The 20,361-nt window shown below is 35.5% G+C and overlaps 1 protein-coding gene across 20 annotated transcripts in view; it reads right to left on the bottom strand.

Annotated features, from left to right (window-relative positions):
• LOC123517066 (voltage-dependent T-type calcium channel subunit alpha-1I-like) overlaps window positions 1-20,361 on the bottom strand; it is a 467,781-nt gene that overhangs the window by 107,162 nt on the left and 340,258 nt on the right. For 17 of the 20 annotated variants that reach the window (XM_045276903.1, XM_045276894.1, XM_045276898.1 and 14 more), the window contains 3 exons: window positions 17,761-19,104; window positions 16,176-16,327; window positions 15,847-16,071 (listed from right to left, as the gene is read on the bottom strand). In XM_045276903.1, coding sequence (XP_045132838.1) covers window positions 15,847-16,071; window positions 16,176-16,327; window positions 17,761-19,104 — 1,721 coding nt within the window. Of the gene's footprint in view, window positions 1-10,177; window positions 10,296-15,846; window positions 16,072-16,175; window positions 16,328-17,760; window positions 19,105-20,361 lie in introns of all 20 variants that reach the window. The other 3 variants (XM_045276900.1, XM_045276915.1, XM_045276904.1) reach the window with 1 other exon arrangement.

The raw sequence follows: 20,361 nt of genomic DNA, 5'->3' as shown, positions 1-20,361 counted from the left end.
GATTCTACTATTTTTACATAATAAAAGACATTACACGAACATATGAGGCTAAGGCACAACTTCAAGAGATACATTTCCTGTCAAGCCAGTATAGATGTCTTTTCTGTAGAACATGACTCATCTGCCAATAAGCATTCAATTTACTGTTCTGCACTACTCTAATGGAGTGAAATACAGCATGTTTTTCTATGTTACATGTTTCTCTTTTCATAAATACAACAAACTTGTCATCCCTATGTGATTAGTATTAAATGTAGAAGCAATAATTCCAATCAATCATATAAAGTGCTTCATTAAGATGAGATTATCCCACAAAAGTGTCCAAGTCTACTATTTTATTATGAAGTTTCAAATTAACATATCAAATGTGTATATATATGTTAACTAAGTTGTAATTTCTTAGGTAAAATGCAGAAGTGAACCAGAGTTTTGGGATCCTGATCTTGTGTTGCTGAGTTCCTCTTTGAAAATTGTGGCATGAACAATCTCTTCCTCAAGCCCATTCTTCTGTGTGTCAATATACTATCTGTATGGGAAGCTGAATTTCTCATATTCCTCCAGTATTTTGCCTTCTTTAGTTTTTCTCCATGTCCCCTTGGCCCTTCATTGTCTAACATAAATAATCCAAGCCAAATAACACCCTTCATTTCATTATTCTATAGGTATATCAAACACTTTTCAGACTCAAGTACACAACATTAATTAACCTATCATTCATTCTCTTGCACAACATCTAATACTCCCAACAGGTTGGTGATGCAAGAGCTCCCTTTTCTGAATCCAAACTGTTTTCATCATTATCTCATTGTCTTCCAGATATTTCACCCATCTATCCTTAATCATTATTTTGCAGAATTTACCTAAAACACTAGTTAGTGACACTAGCCAGTAGTTAAATGGTTCCACTTTATTTCTCCCTTTCCTATCTGCCAATCATGTTTCTCTTGTTACAGTTTTAATATCTCTCACGTTTTTTTTTTTCTATCTTTTCCAAATGCTCACTTCCTGCTTCAGCAAATTTTTTACTACTTCCTTTATGAAATCCTTACTAAAAGCAGCACATTTTATCCAACATAATCTTAAGTTCCTAATTTTCACTTCTCTGTGTACCTCAGTCTTCCCTATTCCTACTACTTATATCCACCAGTTTTCCATTTCCTTTTTCAATTTCTTGTTTTCCTTCTCCTTTTCTTCTTTTCTTTTCATATCTCTCATTTCACTGAAAAGCTTCTCCATGTCTTCCTCAAACCCTTCCTTGTTATTTTGCCATCCTCTTAATACATCAGTCCATTCCATGCCTCAATGCTTCTATAAAGGAAACTAAACTACTTTATGTCCCTATAAACGAAGCTAAACTACTTTATGTCCCTTCTCTTGCTTTCCTTTCATTTAACACAAGTAGATCTTCCCTATTTACTGCATCCATTCCACTCAGTAATTTTCAAAGTGTAATCATATCTCCTCTCTGTCATCTCCTTTCCAGGGTTGGTAGTTTCATCCTAGTAAGTGTGTATTTACCTAGTTGTATATTACATGGTTTGAGCAGGGCTCATAGTGACATGTCTTCATACTCATTTCCATTACATGGCATTTTCTGGTATTAGTTTCTAATTTCCACTTTGGCTCCATTCCCTTATCTTGTCCATATCATTCTGCAACTCCATACAGTCCTCAATATTTCTTACTACTCTCAAAAGTTTTGCATTATCTGCAAACAAATTTATGTAGCTACTCAAACCCTCTTGTATATTGTTAATATATACTTGGAACTTAACTGGTGCCAGCAACGAACCCTGTGTTACACCGCTGGTAACTGTACTCCAAGTTGATGAGGTGTCTCTTATCATTGCCCTCATTTCTCTATCTTTTAAGTAGTCTGTCATCCAATTTAAGGTATTTCCCTTTATTCCTCCCATGTATTCTACTTTCCATGGAGTCTTTTATGTGGTACTCTGTCGAAAGTTGTGAGATACTGGAAAAGAGCCACACTAGGCTCATGCTGTCCTGCCTCCCAATCTGTTTCTATCATAATTTTGCTTAAATTTATGTATGGTCTTTGCACACACCAATTAACCACCAAGTTTGTTCCACGCTGCTATACATCTATGTATTTAATCCCAGTTTTTCCAACCTCTTTTCATAACTATATATATATATATATATATATATATATATATATATATATATATATATATATATATATATATATATATATATATATATATATATATAATGTATATATGTGTGTATTTACCTAGTTGTATTTACCTAGTTGTAGTTTTACAGGGCCTGGGCTTTATGCTCGTGTGACCCCGTCTCCATATCTACACTTATCCAATTTTTCTTTAAAACTATGTATACACTCTTTGCTGACACCACTTCCTCACTCAAACTGTTCCAAGTCTCAACACATCTCTGTGGGAAACTAAATTTTTTAACATCTCTCAGACATCTTCCCTTCCTCAGTTTGTAACTTACTATGCAATCTTGTGCTTCTAATGTCATATTCTTCTCTCAGGATTAGTTTCTCATTATCCACTTGATCCATTCCGTTAATCAATTTATAAACTTGTATCAGATCCCCTCTCTCTCTTCTCTGTTCCAGGGTTGGTAGATCCATTGCTTTTAGTCTCTCCTCATATGTCATCCCTTTAAATTCTGGAACCATTCTTGTAGCCATTTTTTGTAGTCTCTCCAATTTCCTTATGTGTTTCTTTTTATGGGGGGTCCACACAACTCCTGCATATTCCAATCTGGATCTTATTATAGTACTTATCAATTTCTTCATAATTTCTTTGTCCATATAGTGAAATGCTAATCCAATATTCCTTAGCAAATTATACATCTCTCTGAAAATTCTATCAATATGGCTTACTAGTTGATTGTTTTCTTCCATTGTCACACCCAAGTCCTTTTCCTTTTTTACTTTTTCTAGTTCTACTCCATCTCCCATCTTATAGATTTCCACTGGTCGTCTTTCACTTTTTCCATTTCCATGACATGGCTTTTATCCACGTTGAATTCCATCTCCCATTTTTTACTCCATTTCTAGATCTTGTTTAAGTCTTCCTGTAGTATTTCACAATCCTATTTTTGTTTAATGACTCTGCACAGTTTCGCATCGTCTGCAAACAGATTTATGTAGCTGTTCACTCCCTCTGTGTGTGTATTTACCTAATTGTATTTACCTAATTGTAACATACGGGAAAAGAGCTATGCTCGTACTGTCCCGTCTCCATATCTACTAATGTCCAGCTTTTTCTTAAAATCATGAATATTCCTTGCGTTGACCACTTCCACGTCTAAACTATTCCATGCTTCCACCCTTCTATGAGGGAAGCTATATTTTTTCACATCTCTCCTATAAGTGGCCATTTTAGTTTTTCCCATGCCCTCTCGACATTCTTTCATTCCACATACACAGATCTTCCCTATCCATTTTTCCATGCCAATCATCACTCTGTATATTGCTATCAGGTCTCCCTTTCTCTTCTGTTTTCCAGGGTCGGAAGTTGCATTCTGTTCAGTCTGTCTTCATAAGTCAAATCTCTTAAGTCAGGCACCATTTTTGTTGCAGCCCTCTGTACTTTCTCTAGTTTCCTTATGTGTTTCTTTAAGTTCGAGCCCACTGTATTGTTGCATATTCAAGCCTTGGTCTTATCATTGCAGTAATTATTTTCTTCATCATTTCTTCATCTAAATATACGAACGCCACTCTTATGTTCCTCAATAAGTTCAATACTTCTCCAATTATTTTGTTTATATGTCTCTCTGGCGATAGGTCATTGGTAATTGTCACCCCAAGGTCTTTTTCTTCATGACTGGTTTTTATGTCTTCATTTCCTATCTTGTACATACTCCTGATTCTTCTTTCACTCTTGCCAAACTCTAATTTCTTGCATTTTGTCGTGTTGAACTCCATTTGCCATGTACAGCTCCATTTCCATATTCTGTCCAAGTCTTCCTGGAGTAGTTCGCAATCTTTGTCACATCTCACTTTTCTTAACAATTTTGCATCGTCTGCAAATAGGCTCACATAACTGGACACCCCATCCACCATGTCATTTATGTAGACTGCAAACATTACTGGTGCCAACACTGATCCCTGTGGAACTCCACTCTCCACCAAGCCCCATTCTGATGGTCTGTCCTTAATTATTGTTCTCATTTCTCTTCCTACCAAAAGTCTTCCATCCATTTTAGTAAACTGCCATGCACTCCTCCTACCATTTCAAGTTTCCAGATCAGTCTCCGGTGTGGTACCTTATCAAAGGCCTTTTTTAAATCCAGATATATTCCATCAGCCCAACCATCTCTTTCCTGTATTACATCTATCACCCTCGAATAGTAACATATCAGGTTTGTCGTGCATGAACGCCCTTTTCTAAAACCAAATTGACACTCACAAAGTATGTCATTTTTCTCCAAGAAGTCTGTCCATCTATTCTTCACCACCCTCTCACACATCTTAGCTACCACACTTGTAAGTGACACTGGTCTATAGTTCAATGGGTCTCTCTTGTTACCTGATTTATAAATTGGGACAATGTTAGCTCTTTTCCAGTCTTGGGGCACTACACCTTCCCTTAATGAGGCATCAATTACTTCACAAACTTTTTCTGCCAGTTGCTCCTGCATTCTCTTAAAATCCATCCTGATACCCCATCAGGTCCCACAGCTTTTCTCACTTCTAAACTCCCCATCATATTCTTGATCTCCTCCATAGTTACTTGAAACTCCTTCATAATCCCTTTCTGTTCCATTACCAGTGGTTTGTCAAAAGCAGTCTCCTTTGTGAATACCTTCCGAAAGCATCCATTCATAGCCTCTGCCATTTCCCTGGGATCCTCACTGCATACTCCATTTACTTCTAAACTTTCAATACTTTCTCTATTTTTGATGTTGTTGTTCACATGTCTGTAAAAAAGCCTTGGTTGGTCTTTACATTTATCAATTATATCCTTTTCTTGTTTCTTTCTTTCTTCTCTTCTAATCAACACATATTCATTTCTTGCTCTTTTGTAACTTTGTGTGTGTGTGTGTGTGTGTGTGTGTGTGTGTGTGTGTGTGTATTTACCTAGTTATAGTTTTACAGGACCTGGACTTTACGCTCGTGTGGCCCCGTCTCCATATCTACACTTATCCAACTTTTCTTTAAAACTATGCACACTCATTGCTAACACCACTTCTTCATTCAAACTATTCCACGTCTCAACACATCTTTGCGGGAAACTATTTTTTAACATCTCAGACATCTTCCCTTCCTCAATTTTTTACTATGTGATCTTGCACTTTGAATGTCACATTCCTCTCTCAAGATCAGTTCCTCATTATCCACTTGATCCATTCCATTCATCAATTCATAAACTTGTATCAGATGTGTGTGTGTGTGTATTTACCTATTTGTGCATTACAGGGCCCGAGCTAAGCTCTCTGTGTCCTGTCTCCTTGTCCACTCCTGTCATATCTCTCTTTCATTTGATTGACACACACTGCGTCAACGACATCACTGCTCAGTTTATTCCACTTATCAATACTACGATGCAGGAAACTCTACTTTCTCACGTCATTTAGACAGATGTCTTTTATTAGTTTTTTTTCCATGTCCTCGGAGATAATTACTTGTGGTCACCTTTATCAATTTTCTGTCCAATATGTCAATCTTGTTCACCAATTTATACATAGTTATCATGTCTCCTCTTGTTCTTCTCTCTTCTAATGTGGTCAGCCCCAGTTTCCTCAGTCTTTCCTCATAGTCTAACTCCCAGCCTCATAGTCTAACTCCCAGCCTCTGTACCATTTCCACCTTCTTCACATTTTTCTTCATATGCGGTGACCAGAAGCAAGCTGCATATTCTAACTGCGGTCTTATTAAGGTGCATAATATCTTCTTCATCATTCCTTCATCTAGGTAATGGAATGTAAGGCCAATATTTTGAAGCATGTTATATGTTTTCCCAAATATCTTGTTAATATGTTTCTCCGGTGACAAAGTGTTTTGCATGGTTTTTTTTTTTTTTTTTTTTTTTTTTTTTTTTTACATTACAAGGGCACTGGCCAAGGGAAAACAAAGTTGGAAAAAAAAAAATCCCGCTGGTTGCCAGGCCCTGTTAAGAGGAATAGTATAAAGAGAAAAAACAAAAAAATCTAAAAGGAGGGTCCAGTTAACGTAAGAGGTGTCTTGACACTCCTCTTTTGAAAGAGTTTAAGTCATAGGCAGGTGGAAATACAGACACAGGTAGAGAGTTCCAGAGTTTACCAGTGTAGGGAATGAAGGAGTGAAGATACTGGTTAACTCTTGCATTAGGAAGATGGACAGAATAGGGATGAGAAGAAGTAGAGAGTCTTGTGCAGCGAGGCCGCAGGAGGGGGGAAGGCATGCAGTTAGCAAGTTCAGAAGAGCAGACAGCATGAAAACAGCGGTAGAAGACAGATAAAGATGCAACATTGCGGCGGTGACTTGAAGAATCAAGACAGTCAGTTAGAGGAGAAGAGTTGATAAGACGAAAAGCTTTAGATTCCACCCTGTTTAGTAAAGCTGTGTGTGTGGATCCCCCCCAGACATGAGAGCCATATTACTCCTAAGTCTTTCTCCTCATTGGTCTCTTCAATTTTCTCATCACCCAGCCTGTAATCCCTGTTTGGTCTGTATCTACTTCTTCCCATTTTCATAACATGGCTCTTGTTTATATTGAATTCCATCTGCCATTCTTTACTCCACTCATATATTTTATCAAGATCTTCCTGTAGCTTGTTACAATCTTCCACATTCTTTACTCTCCTCATAATTTTGGTATCGTTCGCGAACATATTCATGTAACTGTCTATTCCTACTGGCATATCATTAACATAAATCAAAAACATGATGGGACCAAGCACTGACCCTTGTGGAACTCCACTGGTTACCTTCTTCCACTCGGACTTCCTTCCCTTCACCACTGTTCGCATTTCTCTTCCCACTAATTAATTTTCCATCCATTTTGCTAGTTTATCACTTACTCCTCCAATTTTCTTTAGTTTCCACATCAGTCTATTGTGTGGCACTTTATCAAAGGCCTTTCTCGAGTCCAGGTAAATAGCATCCACCCATCCCTCTCTATGTTGTAGTATGTCAGTCACTCTTGAATAAAAACATAATTGGATACACACAATCTTCCTTTTCTGAAACCAAACTGCCTTTCACTCAGAATGTTTTCACTTTCTAGATACTCACTCCACTTGGCTTTAATTACTTCTTTACATACCTTGCACAATATACTAGTCAACGATACTGGTCTGTAATTTAACGGTTCCATTCTACTACCATTCTTATATATAGGCACAATATCAGCTCTTTTCCACTCTTTCGGGACTAATCCTGTTCGTATGGAGGTTTCCACAATATCAAATATGGGGTTCAACAGTGTGTGTGTGTGTGTGTGTGTGTGTGTGTGTGTATGTGTGTGTGTGTAAAAAAGTTCCCTTATGTTCACTTTGTTCCTACATTCAATAAGTGAGAATTATTTCAAGATGGTTCTGTATAAGAAAATGGATGTAGGCTATACCATGTACCAAAGAACAGCGTACACCACACTATATATTTTTTCTATTGGTACATCAAGACTTTAAATAAACAATACTCATCATTGAAATGAAGCACAGTATATGTTTTGTATAATTCAAGCCACAGTTGATAATTATAAACAAATGTGTGACATTACCTGTGAGTAACTATACAATCCATATCATATTTATGAGAAAACTTAAAAGAAAAAAAAAATAAATAAATAAATAAAATAAAATAAATAAATAAAAAAAAATGCTGTTTTTCAGTGTCCAAGTTCATTGAACTCATCATATATAAGCAACTTAAGCATTACTGAATGCATGACGATCATTTTGTAGTGTGTCATAATGATAAAAAATAGGTTATTTTCACATTCTCACAAGGTCTAAGTCCATGCTAGATGAGTAATCCGATCCACTGAGAAGCATATACTTTTTCTTAAAATTATGAGGTAAAATAATTTGATTTTCACAAGTACATATTGGTGTGGGATTTACTCTGTTCTGCTTTGACCTCATTGAATAGATTTACATCCCACAAAATAACAGAGTAACATGCTCGATTCTTCACCATTACCTGTGGTTTCTAAATAGCTGAGATGATTATATCTTAAGAAATTTCAATATATGTACTGTTACCTAGGTATGTCAAAAGCAAGATTTTGCCATAACTCTTTGGCAAAACAAGCATAATTTGATGGAATTCCCAAAGAAAGGCCAGTCCTCCAGATATAACTCATTATCCTTAGTATATCCTACTATCATCATTATCTCTCAGTCTCTGAATTTCAGACTTCAACATTTTCAACTCTTGCATCTCTTAATTCATTACAGTCATTGTCATGACTGAATACATTTTACATAAAAGATCTCCATTCCCACAACTATCTTCTACACTAAGCATGACAGATCAATGACAGAATACCAGGCAAAACAAGACTGACCATTTAAAAGAAAATCTGGCAGCAAAAGCTAAGCTGATTGTAGCTGCATATATCAAAGTTTTCTGATAATTTTCGTGTTATAGCTGATAACAATGGCCTTATTAAGCTGTAGTGAAGCAACATCATTAACTGTCGGCTGTTGCCACTGGTAAATTTTTGTCTTCACATCAATTCAGCAGTTTCCATCCACATTAAATATTGAAATTAATCAAATGATGTCTTTTTTTAAGTACAAATGTACATAAAACTATACAATAATAAAAGAATCAAATTTTGAAAGCTGATCTTGCAATCCATGTAAATTATTATTACATCAATCATAAATGCTGCCTAGCAATCACTGGCAAAGCACAAATCACTCATGGTTGTAAAGAATAACAATTCTCCATAATATACAAAGCAAAAAGCATAATGTGAAAACTGAAATGTAAATACACATATGTACTATATGTAGTATATATGTATGTGAGGTTTTCATAACGAGGTTAATATCCATTCAATCATAATTTATCTTGTTGAACTAGCCACAGCAGTATTTGGCTGTGCTAAGTTCTCTGAGTTTGAAGCAAAATTATTTTTTCTTACAATTAAATCAAACAAATTTTGAAACAAAAGTAAATAATAACATGTAACGTCCAAGAAGCTTGTTACTCAAAACCCTTCACGAGACTGCATTTTTATGGTATTTGTATACTTTTAATCATATTTATCCCTACAGAAAAAAGTGAGTAAATATGAGCAATAGAGGGATGCAACTACTTGCAGCTGTCTGACAGGTACTGCACCAACATATGCAAGCCACCAAGACTCTAAAGCAAGGTAATCGTGCGGGCATCCCCAAACAGGTGACCAAGTGCAAAGAGTGATGCTCAAGCGAGGCGTCCAGGTAATTGTGACACAGTACACACCTGAAGTCTGTGGGTTGGTGTTTACACACTCGCAAAATACTTGCTGAGTCCTTCAATCCAAGTTCGGCTTACAAGGAGGTCATCTTTACCTTGGGCTGGAGATTTTTATGGCGACCATCTACAACCTCTCACTCATAGCATCTACCAAGATGTTTTCATGGCGACCCAAAAGCAATGATGCACTGATTGCTGCTGACCACTTAAGTGCTCCTTAGGTTTCTGATGTGCAGTTTCATAAATAAAGATTAATAGCTCTTAATATTCACTGCACACCATCTAATTATTTAGAAATGTAGAAAGCATAAAGATATGAATAATTTTCTATATATCTAATTTCTTTCCTGATTGTAATTAAGAAACCTCTATTCAGTGAACAAAAAGATATGCTTTTCTTAAATTTTGCAATTTCTGGTAAATCTGATTTCAATGACAAGTTTCCACAATGAAAATGACTGGTTATTTAAGAATATTTTATAATGGGGTGAATTTCAAGTGCACATCTTGGTAATCTTGATTCAAGAACATGGGATAGATTTACTTTTTATTCAAATTTTATTATGCTGTTAACGACAATAAAAAAAAAAAAAATCCTAAAGTATCACTATTATATATAGTCAACAACAAGCAGTCATCAATAAAACTTTTTAATAGGTATGATAATTTGGCCAGCTGGCTCTAAAGAGACAGCATGCAGAGACACTGTCCTTCACACACATGAACACAACCTTCTCTTGGGCAGACAGATCACAACCGTACTGCACTCTCACACAAAGGCAATACCTGGAACACTGTTATGCTGGCCCATAACAGACTGTCAAAGTTCTTGCGGTCACAAGAGGTTGAATTGTCCTCATTCTGTTTGCAGAATTTGCAACCGAAAAGATTCATGCCCAGTATACTAGAAAGAGAGGAAAAATGAGTGAACCACAACTCAGCCATACTTAAACAATAAACAAAAATAAGTAAATAGACAACTGAAAAAAAATAATAAATAAATAAATAAAATAAATGAATAAATAAACAAAAAATAAAATAAATAAATGGTTTTTTTTTTTTTTTACAAATCAAAAGCAAATGATCAAAATAGATAAGTATGAAAACAGGAAATGAACAGTAAACTCTTCTGATACCTTTTGATATGAGATTTTCCAAAGAATTTTCCAGAAAATGGTAATTTCCAGCTAGGAGCTCCAGAAGATGTTATATTGTCTTTCCCTTTGTCAGGGGTTTCCTTTCTACATTATTAATTATGAAATACATCATTCAGATAGTTGCAAATTAAGTATGAATACAGTGAGAGTCAAACTGCAAAATTTAGTGGAAAATACCAATGCGTTTTATAAATATTGATAACATGGCATTATTTATGATACATATGCTTTTTTTATTATTTTTTTATTTATATATTTATTATTTTTTTCTGTATATGTAGAACATATTCAGTATGTAGAAAAATCATAGTTGTAAATACTCTTATAGTGTATGGTAAATAAAGAAGCTATTTGTTATGCAGTAAAATTCTGTCTTACCTAAAGATCTTGATCAGAGAGTTTACTAAATCCTGCTTCAGAAATCAAATTATGTAAAACCTTAAGGATATAACCAGATTCACTACATACATACACAAATTATTATCTCAGAACAAAATAAACTCATGGAATTTCCACAACATCTTGGTGAAACTGTGAGCAGGTTAGGGGAGCCAGGCAAGGGAGAAAAGAACCACTAAGCCTACATGTTATGTGCATCTGCTGTGCTGGTGGCTGACTATACATATAAAAGTAGGAAAAATTCTATAAATACATTAAATATCCTGAAAGAAAGAAAATACTAATTCATTAATTTTTGAAAATCTTTCCATTGAATTCTTATTCCAATTCTTTATTCAAAGTTAATACTACATGAGGCTCTATTCTTCAAACTTTGCATGGTTTATATAACATTAATTCAAAACTGATAATCTAAATCTAATGCACTGATGGCTTACCTAGCTGACTCACTTTGATTTATGTCTATCTACTTTCTTTTAGTAGAGATAGGTGATGACTACTTACAGTAACTCCTCCACAAGTCTCTCTCTCTCTCTCTCTCTCTCTCTCTCTCTCTCTCTCTCTCTCTCTCAGAGCTTGAAATTCATGAGAATTCAGCAATTGCAACATAAAAGCCTTGGTCTAGAAACATCTATCAACTGGCTTCTGAAAGCTGTTATAGTCTCAAAGTTTCCCTACATTCTAATAATAAAGGAGCTGACTGACATAACCATTTTTTTTATAGCACACTGCAGCAACAGCTGACAAAGTCCAATAACAAATGGACTTAGGTTAGTGAGGAAGCTGTGTAAAAAGTATGGTGTTGTCTTAGTAACCATGTATATATAGCTGAGCTTAAATCTAAGAAATTCTGGGTTGCAAAAATAGCAGACTACTTATGATCGAGCTTACAAGGAAATATGCAATAAACTTGGAGAGTCCATGCTGTAAGTAGTATTAGGTTTAAGGTTTAGCAAATCTTTGACAAAAAAGTAATAAATCCATGACCTGGAGCATATCAGAAAACTTGAAATGAACAACAGCAACCTTTTTGAGGTCCTTCTTATGAGAAAGAAAGAAAAAAGAAAGAAAAAAGAAAGAAAATTAAAGAAAAATGATCAGTGAAATATTATCTAAATCAGGGCATCTATAAAACAACTCAAAACTCAACTCAAAATGTTTATATTTGAGGTATAGAAAACTATACCCAAAGAAGTTAAAATGTTGAATTTTCAAACTGTTTAGAAAATATTTCAGAATTCAATTAGAAAATTTGTATAGATACAACAACTGTGGTTGGAGTGGAAACATAGAAAAGGATAAGAAATAAAAAAGAAAGAAGATCATGTGTTTAAAATAAAGCCAACTCACACATTTTAGCCCGAGGTAATGATAAAAATATTTCTAGGTATTTGGAAATTTCATCATTATCCCTTTACTACAATCTACAGTAAAAGTACAAAGCTATTTCTTTTTGTATTATAGAATAAGTACTCACAATTAGAATCAGTGAAACTAATTAAAAGAATAAGGGAACACAAGGAGTTTGTAGGTCAGCTGCCTTACATATAGAAACTCCTCTACCTCTACTGACTTATGTAGTCCTTATCTATACAGAAGGAGGCAAGGATCAAATTCATGAAAGACCAATCAAGGTATGCAGTTCATTAAGGCAGCTGTGTAAACACTGATTTCGCATCTCTAATGGCTTGAACAATTCTTCAAAGGACAAGGAGGATGTACAGCTACCAGGGATATTTTAGCTAGTATATAAGCTAAGTAGCTTAAAAATTACTCAATCAAAGCGCAAATATTGCCAACCAGTGCACTTGTGCACTCGGGCTAAAAAATAAAAAAGATCCAAAAAGTGTCTGACTTATCCAATTTTCAGCTTATTCAGGTCAGACTTAAGTGAGGTTTCCTGTATATAAATTGTATATACATGTATATATATATATATATATATATATATATATATATATATATATATATATATATATATATATATATATATATATATATATATATATATATATATGAAGCAACCAAGAAACCAAGAAATACTAGCAAACACTTCAATCAGGAAAAGAAATGGTAACAGCTTGAAAATAGATGAGCTATAATATACATACTCTGAATGGTGTTTCAAGGATGAGATAAATAAATCCAACTGAAGCATTTGCAATACCATGATATTTCAAATTTTCAAATGGATAGATATAGTTGTTGATAGCACGACAGCTGACACATGGTGAGTTAGCTCACATCAAGATGGAATGGCAGCTTTTATCCTTAATTTCATTTAATTAATTTCTTTTTGGCTAGGTTACTTTCCATAAATGAGTAAAGTAAAAGAGAGAATGAATAGAATTCTTGATGAACATGAAGTAGAGAATTTCTTGACAGCAGGTGAAGGAATAACAATGAAAAAAAAACTACAAAATGCATGACTTCTACCGAAATGACTGGAAAAAGACAGAATGATAAGGAATATTCATGTTTTTAAGTAAATCAGAAAACAATAGTTAAAGAGACAGAATTGAGATTTGAAATAAGTAAAAAAAAGAGAATGAGTTAAGAATATCCATGACTTCAAGATAGTAAGTTAAATATAATAGATGCAAAGACAGAACATGAGTGTATGTTGAATTTTGTGCACTACAACTAGGAAAACACATTTGTTTACGTGAATAGTATATCACAAACACTTTAATTCATTAATTTCATTCTCTAGTTTCCTTCTTTCTCTTCTTACACTCTTTCCTTTTGCCCACTTCTTCTCTTCCTTGCACAAGGACATGTTCATTATAGTCATATGCTGAGCCACTAACTGCTTGAAAAGAACACAATATACACCAGAGAAAGTTACTTATTTCACTGATATGTTCTTTAATAACTGTAAATCTAATAAGTGATAACCTCAAAACTGCTTCAAGTTACACTTTGCTGTGTATGAATGGGAATAATAGATTAAAAATAATGTTCAGCAGTACAGTATAACATCACTTCTAAGTAAAAAAAAAAAAAATAAATAAAAAATAAAAAAAAAAAAATAATAAAAAAAAAAAAACAGGATCCCTAAAAGGTTTATGATAAGATAAGGGGTCTCATAAAGATATAGAATGAACCCATCTACCTAAAACACTTAGATCAAAGAGGTCACTAGAACAAAGAGACTAGACATGATAAAATATCCTTAAACTTTTCCATCAACTTTGCTATTTTCAAAGGCTGAATTTGAGGCATTTCATTTTTATAAACAATCCCATTTTTTATCACAACTTTGGGTACTTCTTCAAAGCCCATGATTTGGTCACAATTCCTTCATATTTATCAAAGCTTTGTATTAGATATCATGACATTCTACAAGAGGAAAGCAAAATTTGTGGACATAGTTTGAAGAAAATCATCATGTACACCAGCCTTAATCGGTGTGTCAATAAATTAAGGTGGTCAGCACAGGTCACAGGAGATGAGAAGGCCACCATGAAGGGTCACCAGACAGAGGGAGTAAGACATTAAGTGCCTCCAGTCCTAATAAGTCGTGGTGCAGCAAGCAGCTCACTCCACTACCATGACAAGAGGCTAAGGGGAGTAACTAAGGGACCAGATGATGACTAATTGAAATTATTGGTTAGTGCTGTATGATAGTCTACATATAGCAGGTCACAAAAGTTCACTATGGTGTTTTTTATTACTTTCCATTTTCTCTTTTGTAGCAATAAATTTCTACAGAAAATAAAACAGGGTAGAAAAAGAAAGAAAAGAAACCTGAAAATATAAAGTTTGTTAAATTTCAGACATTAGTAATTATCCTTAGTTCAACACTATCAAATCCAATACAGAAAAACTATATTGATTTTAGTGAATAGGAATCTAAAAAACCTATGCATACTCTTCTCAAGATCATCAAATTTTCCATGGTCAGAACACTTCTCTCAATCTGGATTCTGCACATGGCAAGAAAGAAGCCTAAAAACCTTTTACTTCTGTTTGTCACTAATTTCAAAATATAATGAAATCTAAATAGAAATCTTCTTCTCTGTAAGAGGAATATAAATTTCAAATCATTAAATTAACATTAGATATCTGATTATTGTAATCAAACCTCAAAATCCTGAATAGTTTGTTTTTCTAATAGCTTTGGGTAATAATTAAATCAAGTACATGCAGTTCATGTTATACTTACATACAATGATAAGTACTGATATGTAAAACACTATTGACAAGAAAAGTACTCCCACATGATGGTAGTGGAGGTTGGTGAAAACCAGACAGTGGCATTCCTCAGGGGCCTCAAACAAAAACTTGTATGGAGCCCTCAGGACATGTGAGTAGGAAAGCAGCAGGTTTGATTCAGGGGATCCCTTCAGGGTATTTCAGGCAGCCAAATTCATGAGGTCTACACCTCGTCACAGCACAGCTGTGTGCAGTAACTGACTGTGTCAAATCAGTTGAAAGTTGCAGGGGCCTTGCTTTCTTGGGCAAGTTGGGGACCCCAAGCAAATGCTTGGTTTGCCTGACTATAATGAATGCCTCTGAATCCAGATAATCAATAGGAAAAAAAAAAAAAAAAAAAAAAAAAAAAATTCATATTCAAACCATTATCTTGATAAACATATCCAATGGCAGAAACATGGAATATGAAAACTCAAGAACTACTGTCCAGTATGACTGCTATAACTTGGAATCACTCAATCTTTTCACCAGATGAAATTATGTTGAATGAAAAGCTATTTTGGATTCATATTTGATAATAACACGGACTGCAGTAATCTGTATCATATCAGTCAAAATGATCACAACATCCAAATGTATATCCAGCAATTTTTAAATATACTAACTCAACAGAATTTTGAGGTTCAAGAGTATTAGCAATAAATTCATGTTATATGTATAGCAAAAGACTGAACAACTCACCTGAATATGAATATAAAAAGAATTAGAAGAGAAAAAAAGATGGCAACATTGTCCATTGTGCGCAGCATAACAAACAGTTGGCGCCGCAGCTGAGGCATGAAGCGCACCAACTTGAGAATACGCAGCAGCCTAAATGTACGGAGAACTGACAAACCAGAGCCCTGTCCTGCCTGCTGGTCCACCATCTGTGTGGTGCTGGAGTAGCTCTGATACATTTCCACCACACTGTAAGAACCAACCATTACAAGAGTTATTGATAAAAACTGACACTAAATATATACTCAGAATAAAATGCATTGTATTCTACATACATATTTCAAGCTATTTACCTTAATACAACAATGATTCCATCAAAAACATTATAACCATTGCTGATATAGCCAAAAGGCCCCTCTGCCATGATTTTTAGGAGCATCTCCACAGCAAACACAGCAGAAAATATGTAGTTGCTTGTCTCAACAATGACGGTCAGTATGTCTGGCTGATAGGAAATAGAAAGTAAAGGCATGTCATAAGTTTTGAAGATAAACAAATATCAAATATACAAAATCAATTTATAAGCCCATAATGTAAACCTTCTATTTCTGAAAGATGTATATTTACATATCATTATACCCAATGACTTATTTCTACATTTCCTTCTATAAATGCTATATGTTAAAAAATAAGCTAAAATGAATAAACATTACTGATCAACTAATTTGAAATAATCAACCCTATAAAATAATTACATATACACCCTATATCCTAAACCTCAAACACTAATAACTCCTTCAGGGATAGGGTTATGTCAGGACACTTTACGCTAAGGAAAAACAACCCTCACAAGCTGAAAGGAATTCCTCTGCAAATCATGTGCAAGTTATAACAATGGGATGGAAGACAGATCTAGAAAGTATCTACTCACAAAAAAAAAAAAAAAAAAAAAAAAAAAAAAGAAAAAAGAAAAAAAATACATAATAAATAAACTGCATTCAAATTAAGATATCTGAATGTATGTGGGTATGACCTGCAATGGAACAGTAAAATTACACAAGAAAGGATCTGGATGCTATCTAATCTGCCAGTACCACTACAACCTAGCAAAACCTTTTTAATATATAAATTCCAAATAATATACAAGTGTAACTCTATTCCTTCCTATACCTTTCTTGCCCCATTCATTTGATTATTTATCTTTACATCCATTCCTTCATCCACAGCAATATGCTACCCTATATATATTTATGGAAATTACTTACCTAACCAACTTATTCTCCTCTTCCCATCTATCATCCTCATGCTTTTCAATACTTCTTTCTTTGATTCCCTTTCTCTTCTCTTTGATTTGCCTACTCAATGCCACAATTTTGCATTTCTTACTATCTTTTACTTTTATTTTCATGGTTAGGCCTGTTTCTTAAGTTGCTAGCTGCATGACTTCCCATCCTACAGCTGCACTTTACAAGACTTTCTACTTACTGTAATCACTATCCTATCCATCTTGTAGGATGTGTGCATGAGTTTACTATTATTTCCCCTACGAAACTCTCTTCTTACATCTTTATTTCCCTCTGCCTACAACTTAAGAGAAGTAATAAGACACTTCAAGAAATAAATTGCTCTCTTTCTTTATTCTACTCCTATTTGTAGTTAAAAACAGCATCAAATGTTATTTCATTTATTGGTCTCCTAACAAGAAATTCCTTTCTTGGCTTCCTCAACCCATACACTCTTCCACACCCATCCACTAGTTGTCTAAATCTCTCATATAAATCACCTACCAGTCCTGTCATCTGCAGTATCATCACTGCAAATTATCAGATTCTACTCTCCCTCATCAATATTCACTAAACTCTATCTTTAACTGACACTCTTATTCATTATAAAAATGTAAGAAGGGTAATAGTTTGTAAAAGGTAAGTTTCTGCTAACCTGGTTGTGGTATTCAATTCCCATGCTAAGAGTGTTGATTAGGATTGCAACCAGAATGCCTCGCTGAAAGTACCGATGCTCCACTAACTTCTTGGTATATGACTGGATTTTAGAGCAAATTTTACTTAATCCAGAAGGTGGGCGCCGCTCCTGCTCCCTCCACTCATCGTCACTCCTGTCTGATCCTGAGTCACATGAGTCCGAGGCTGAATAGTAACCCAAGAATCCTGCTGGAGCTTGGTCCCCTGAGAAGAAGAGTGTTGGGGCAGAGAAATGCTTCACACCTTTGGCCAAGGAAGAGTAGAGAGTGTGGACGGAGTGGGAGTCTATGCCAAGATGTGTAGGCAGGGCAGCAGAAAGAGCACCACTTAGAGCCAGCAGCTCACCACAGGTCAGGGAGCCCTTGCCTGTTGAGCCATTATAAGAGGGTGTGCGAGAGACAGAATGCAATGGGGATTTGCTCTTTTTGAAAGGTAATACTGGAGGAGATAGAAGGGAAGGCATCAAAGCAGGAGGGACTGGGGTGTGAGGTGATGGAGGCAGAGGTTCTCGGAAGTATGCAGGATCTATAGGTTCATCATCTGTTTGTGTTGTCTTCTCACTGTGACATACATTCTTGGTAGCTGTTTCTCCTTGATGGCCATGCAGTAGCACAACATCGCTAAACATGACTGAGCTACGGCGCCGTTGGCGTGGTGTACAGATGCCTTGGGTGCCTGGAGAAGGGGGTACTAACTCACTTCCATCTCCACTAGAAATTTTGAGGATAACTGGCCGGTGGGGTGAGACTTGTTGATCCCCATCAGAATGCTCAGTGCCAGAGCAAGGAGCACTAGTAGCTCGCCCATCATCCTGGACTTCACGAACTTCTGGAGGTGACAGTAGCTGGGGTGAGGCTGGGGCTATGTTATTCATGATAGTTAGGGCACCACCATGCCCCATAGCCCCAGGACCAGAAGGAGGTAGTGCCACAATAGTGCCAGGAACCCCAGTTGTACATCCACTCTCTCGGCTGATGAGGGCACTCTGGGCAGCCTCATACTGACGGCGGCGGCGCTGCTTTTTGAGACTCAACTGTTTTGGATGATCTGAGCGGTTTCTTCTGCGAAACTGACGGTAATGCATAAATAACTTGCGTTTCCCACGTCGCCAAAGGTGAGCAATGTACTTAATGATTTCAGCATAGCAGGAATTAGGTTCTGCAGTGGAGCCTGATGCTAGGGTGCTTGTGGATTGAAATCGGGCACGCTCCATCTTCATGCGCTCCATTTCTCGTTTCTTTGTCTCAGAGAACTGAGTAGCAATGACGACCAGGCACAAGTTGATCATGAAGAATGAACCAATCTTGGAAGAGTAAGAATTTTGTTAGCGTTTGCATAGTGTGATGTTTTACAAGTTGAATTAATGACATTATCAGCATAATGTTTTAGAGCAATCATATACAGTACATATTATTTATCATATATATATATATATATATATATATATATATATATATATATATATATATATATATATATATATATATATATATATATATATATATATACATATATATATTGCTTACCAGAATGAGAACACACATACACACACATACACACATGGAAAAGGACTTGGTGGTGACAATGGAAGAAAACAGTCAACTGGTGAGACATATAGATAGAATTTTCAGAAAGACATAATTTGCTAAGGGATAATTGGATTAGTGTTTCACTACATGGACAAAGAAATGATGAGGAAATTGATAACTACTATAATAAGACCCAGATTGGAATATGCAGGAGTTGTGTGGACCCCCCATAAAAAGAAACACATAAGGAAGTTGGAGAGACTACAAAAAATGGCTACAAGAATGGTTCCAGAATTTGAAGGGGTGACATATGAAGAGAGACTAAAGATTATGGATCTACCAACCCTGGAACAGAGAAGGGAGAGAGGGGATCTGATAAAAGTTTATAAATTGATCAACAGAATGGATAAAGTGGATAATGAGAAACTGATCCTGAGAGAAGAATATGACATTCAAAGCACAAGATCGCATAGTAAAAAACTGAGGAAGGGAAGATGTCTGAGAGATGTTAAAAAATATAATTTCCCGCAAAGATGTGTTGAGACTTGAAACAGTTTGAATGAAGAAGTGGTGTCAGCAACGAGTGTGCATAGTCTTAAAGAAAAATTGGATAAGTGTAGATATGGAGACGGGGCCACATGAGTGTAAAGGCTAGGCCCTGTAAAACTACAACTAGGTAAATACACACACACACACACACACACACACACACACACACACACACACACACACACACACACACACACACACACACACACACACACACACAAAGTGCCACATGCAAGATTACTGTGGAAGTTAGAGGAGAAAGGTGGCTTAAAAGGAAGCACATTGAGATGGATAGAAAATTATTTGAGGGGGAGAGAAATAAGGATGGTAGTTAAAGATATGAAGTCCAAGTGGAGAGCAGTAGAAAGCGGAGTGCCACAGGGGTCAGTATTGGCACCAATACTTTTCCTCATTTATATTAACGACATGCCAGAAGGAGTGAACAGCTACATAAATTTGTTTGTGGATGATACAAAACTGTG

Source organism: Portunus trituberculatus, chromosome 41, assembly GCF_017591435.1.
Source record: "Portunus trituberculatus isolate SZX2019 chromosome 41, ASM1759143v1, whole genome shotgun sequence".
Taxonomy (NCBI): Eukaryota; Metazoa; Arthropoda; class Malacostraca; order Decapoda; family Portunidae; genus Portunus; species Portunus trituberculatus.
The sequence above is the reverse complement of the archived record's forward strand: the minus strand, read 5'-3'. Positions and strand labels throughout refer to the sequence as shown.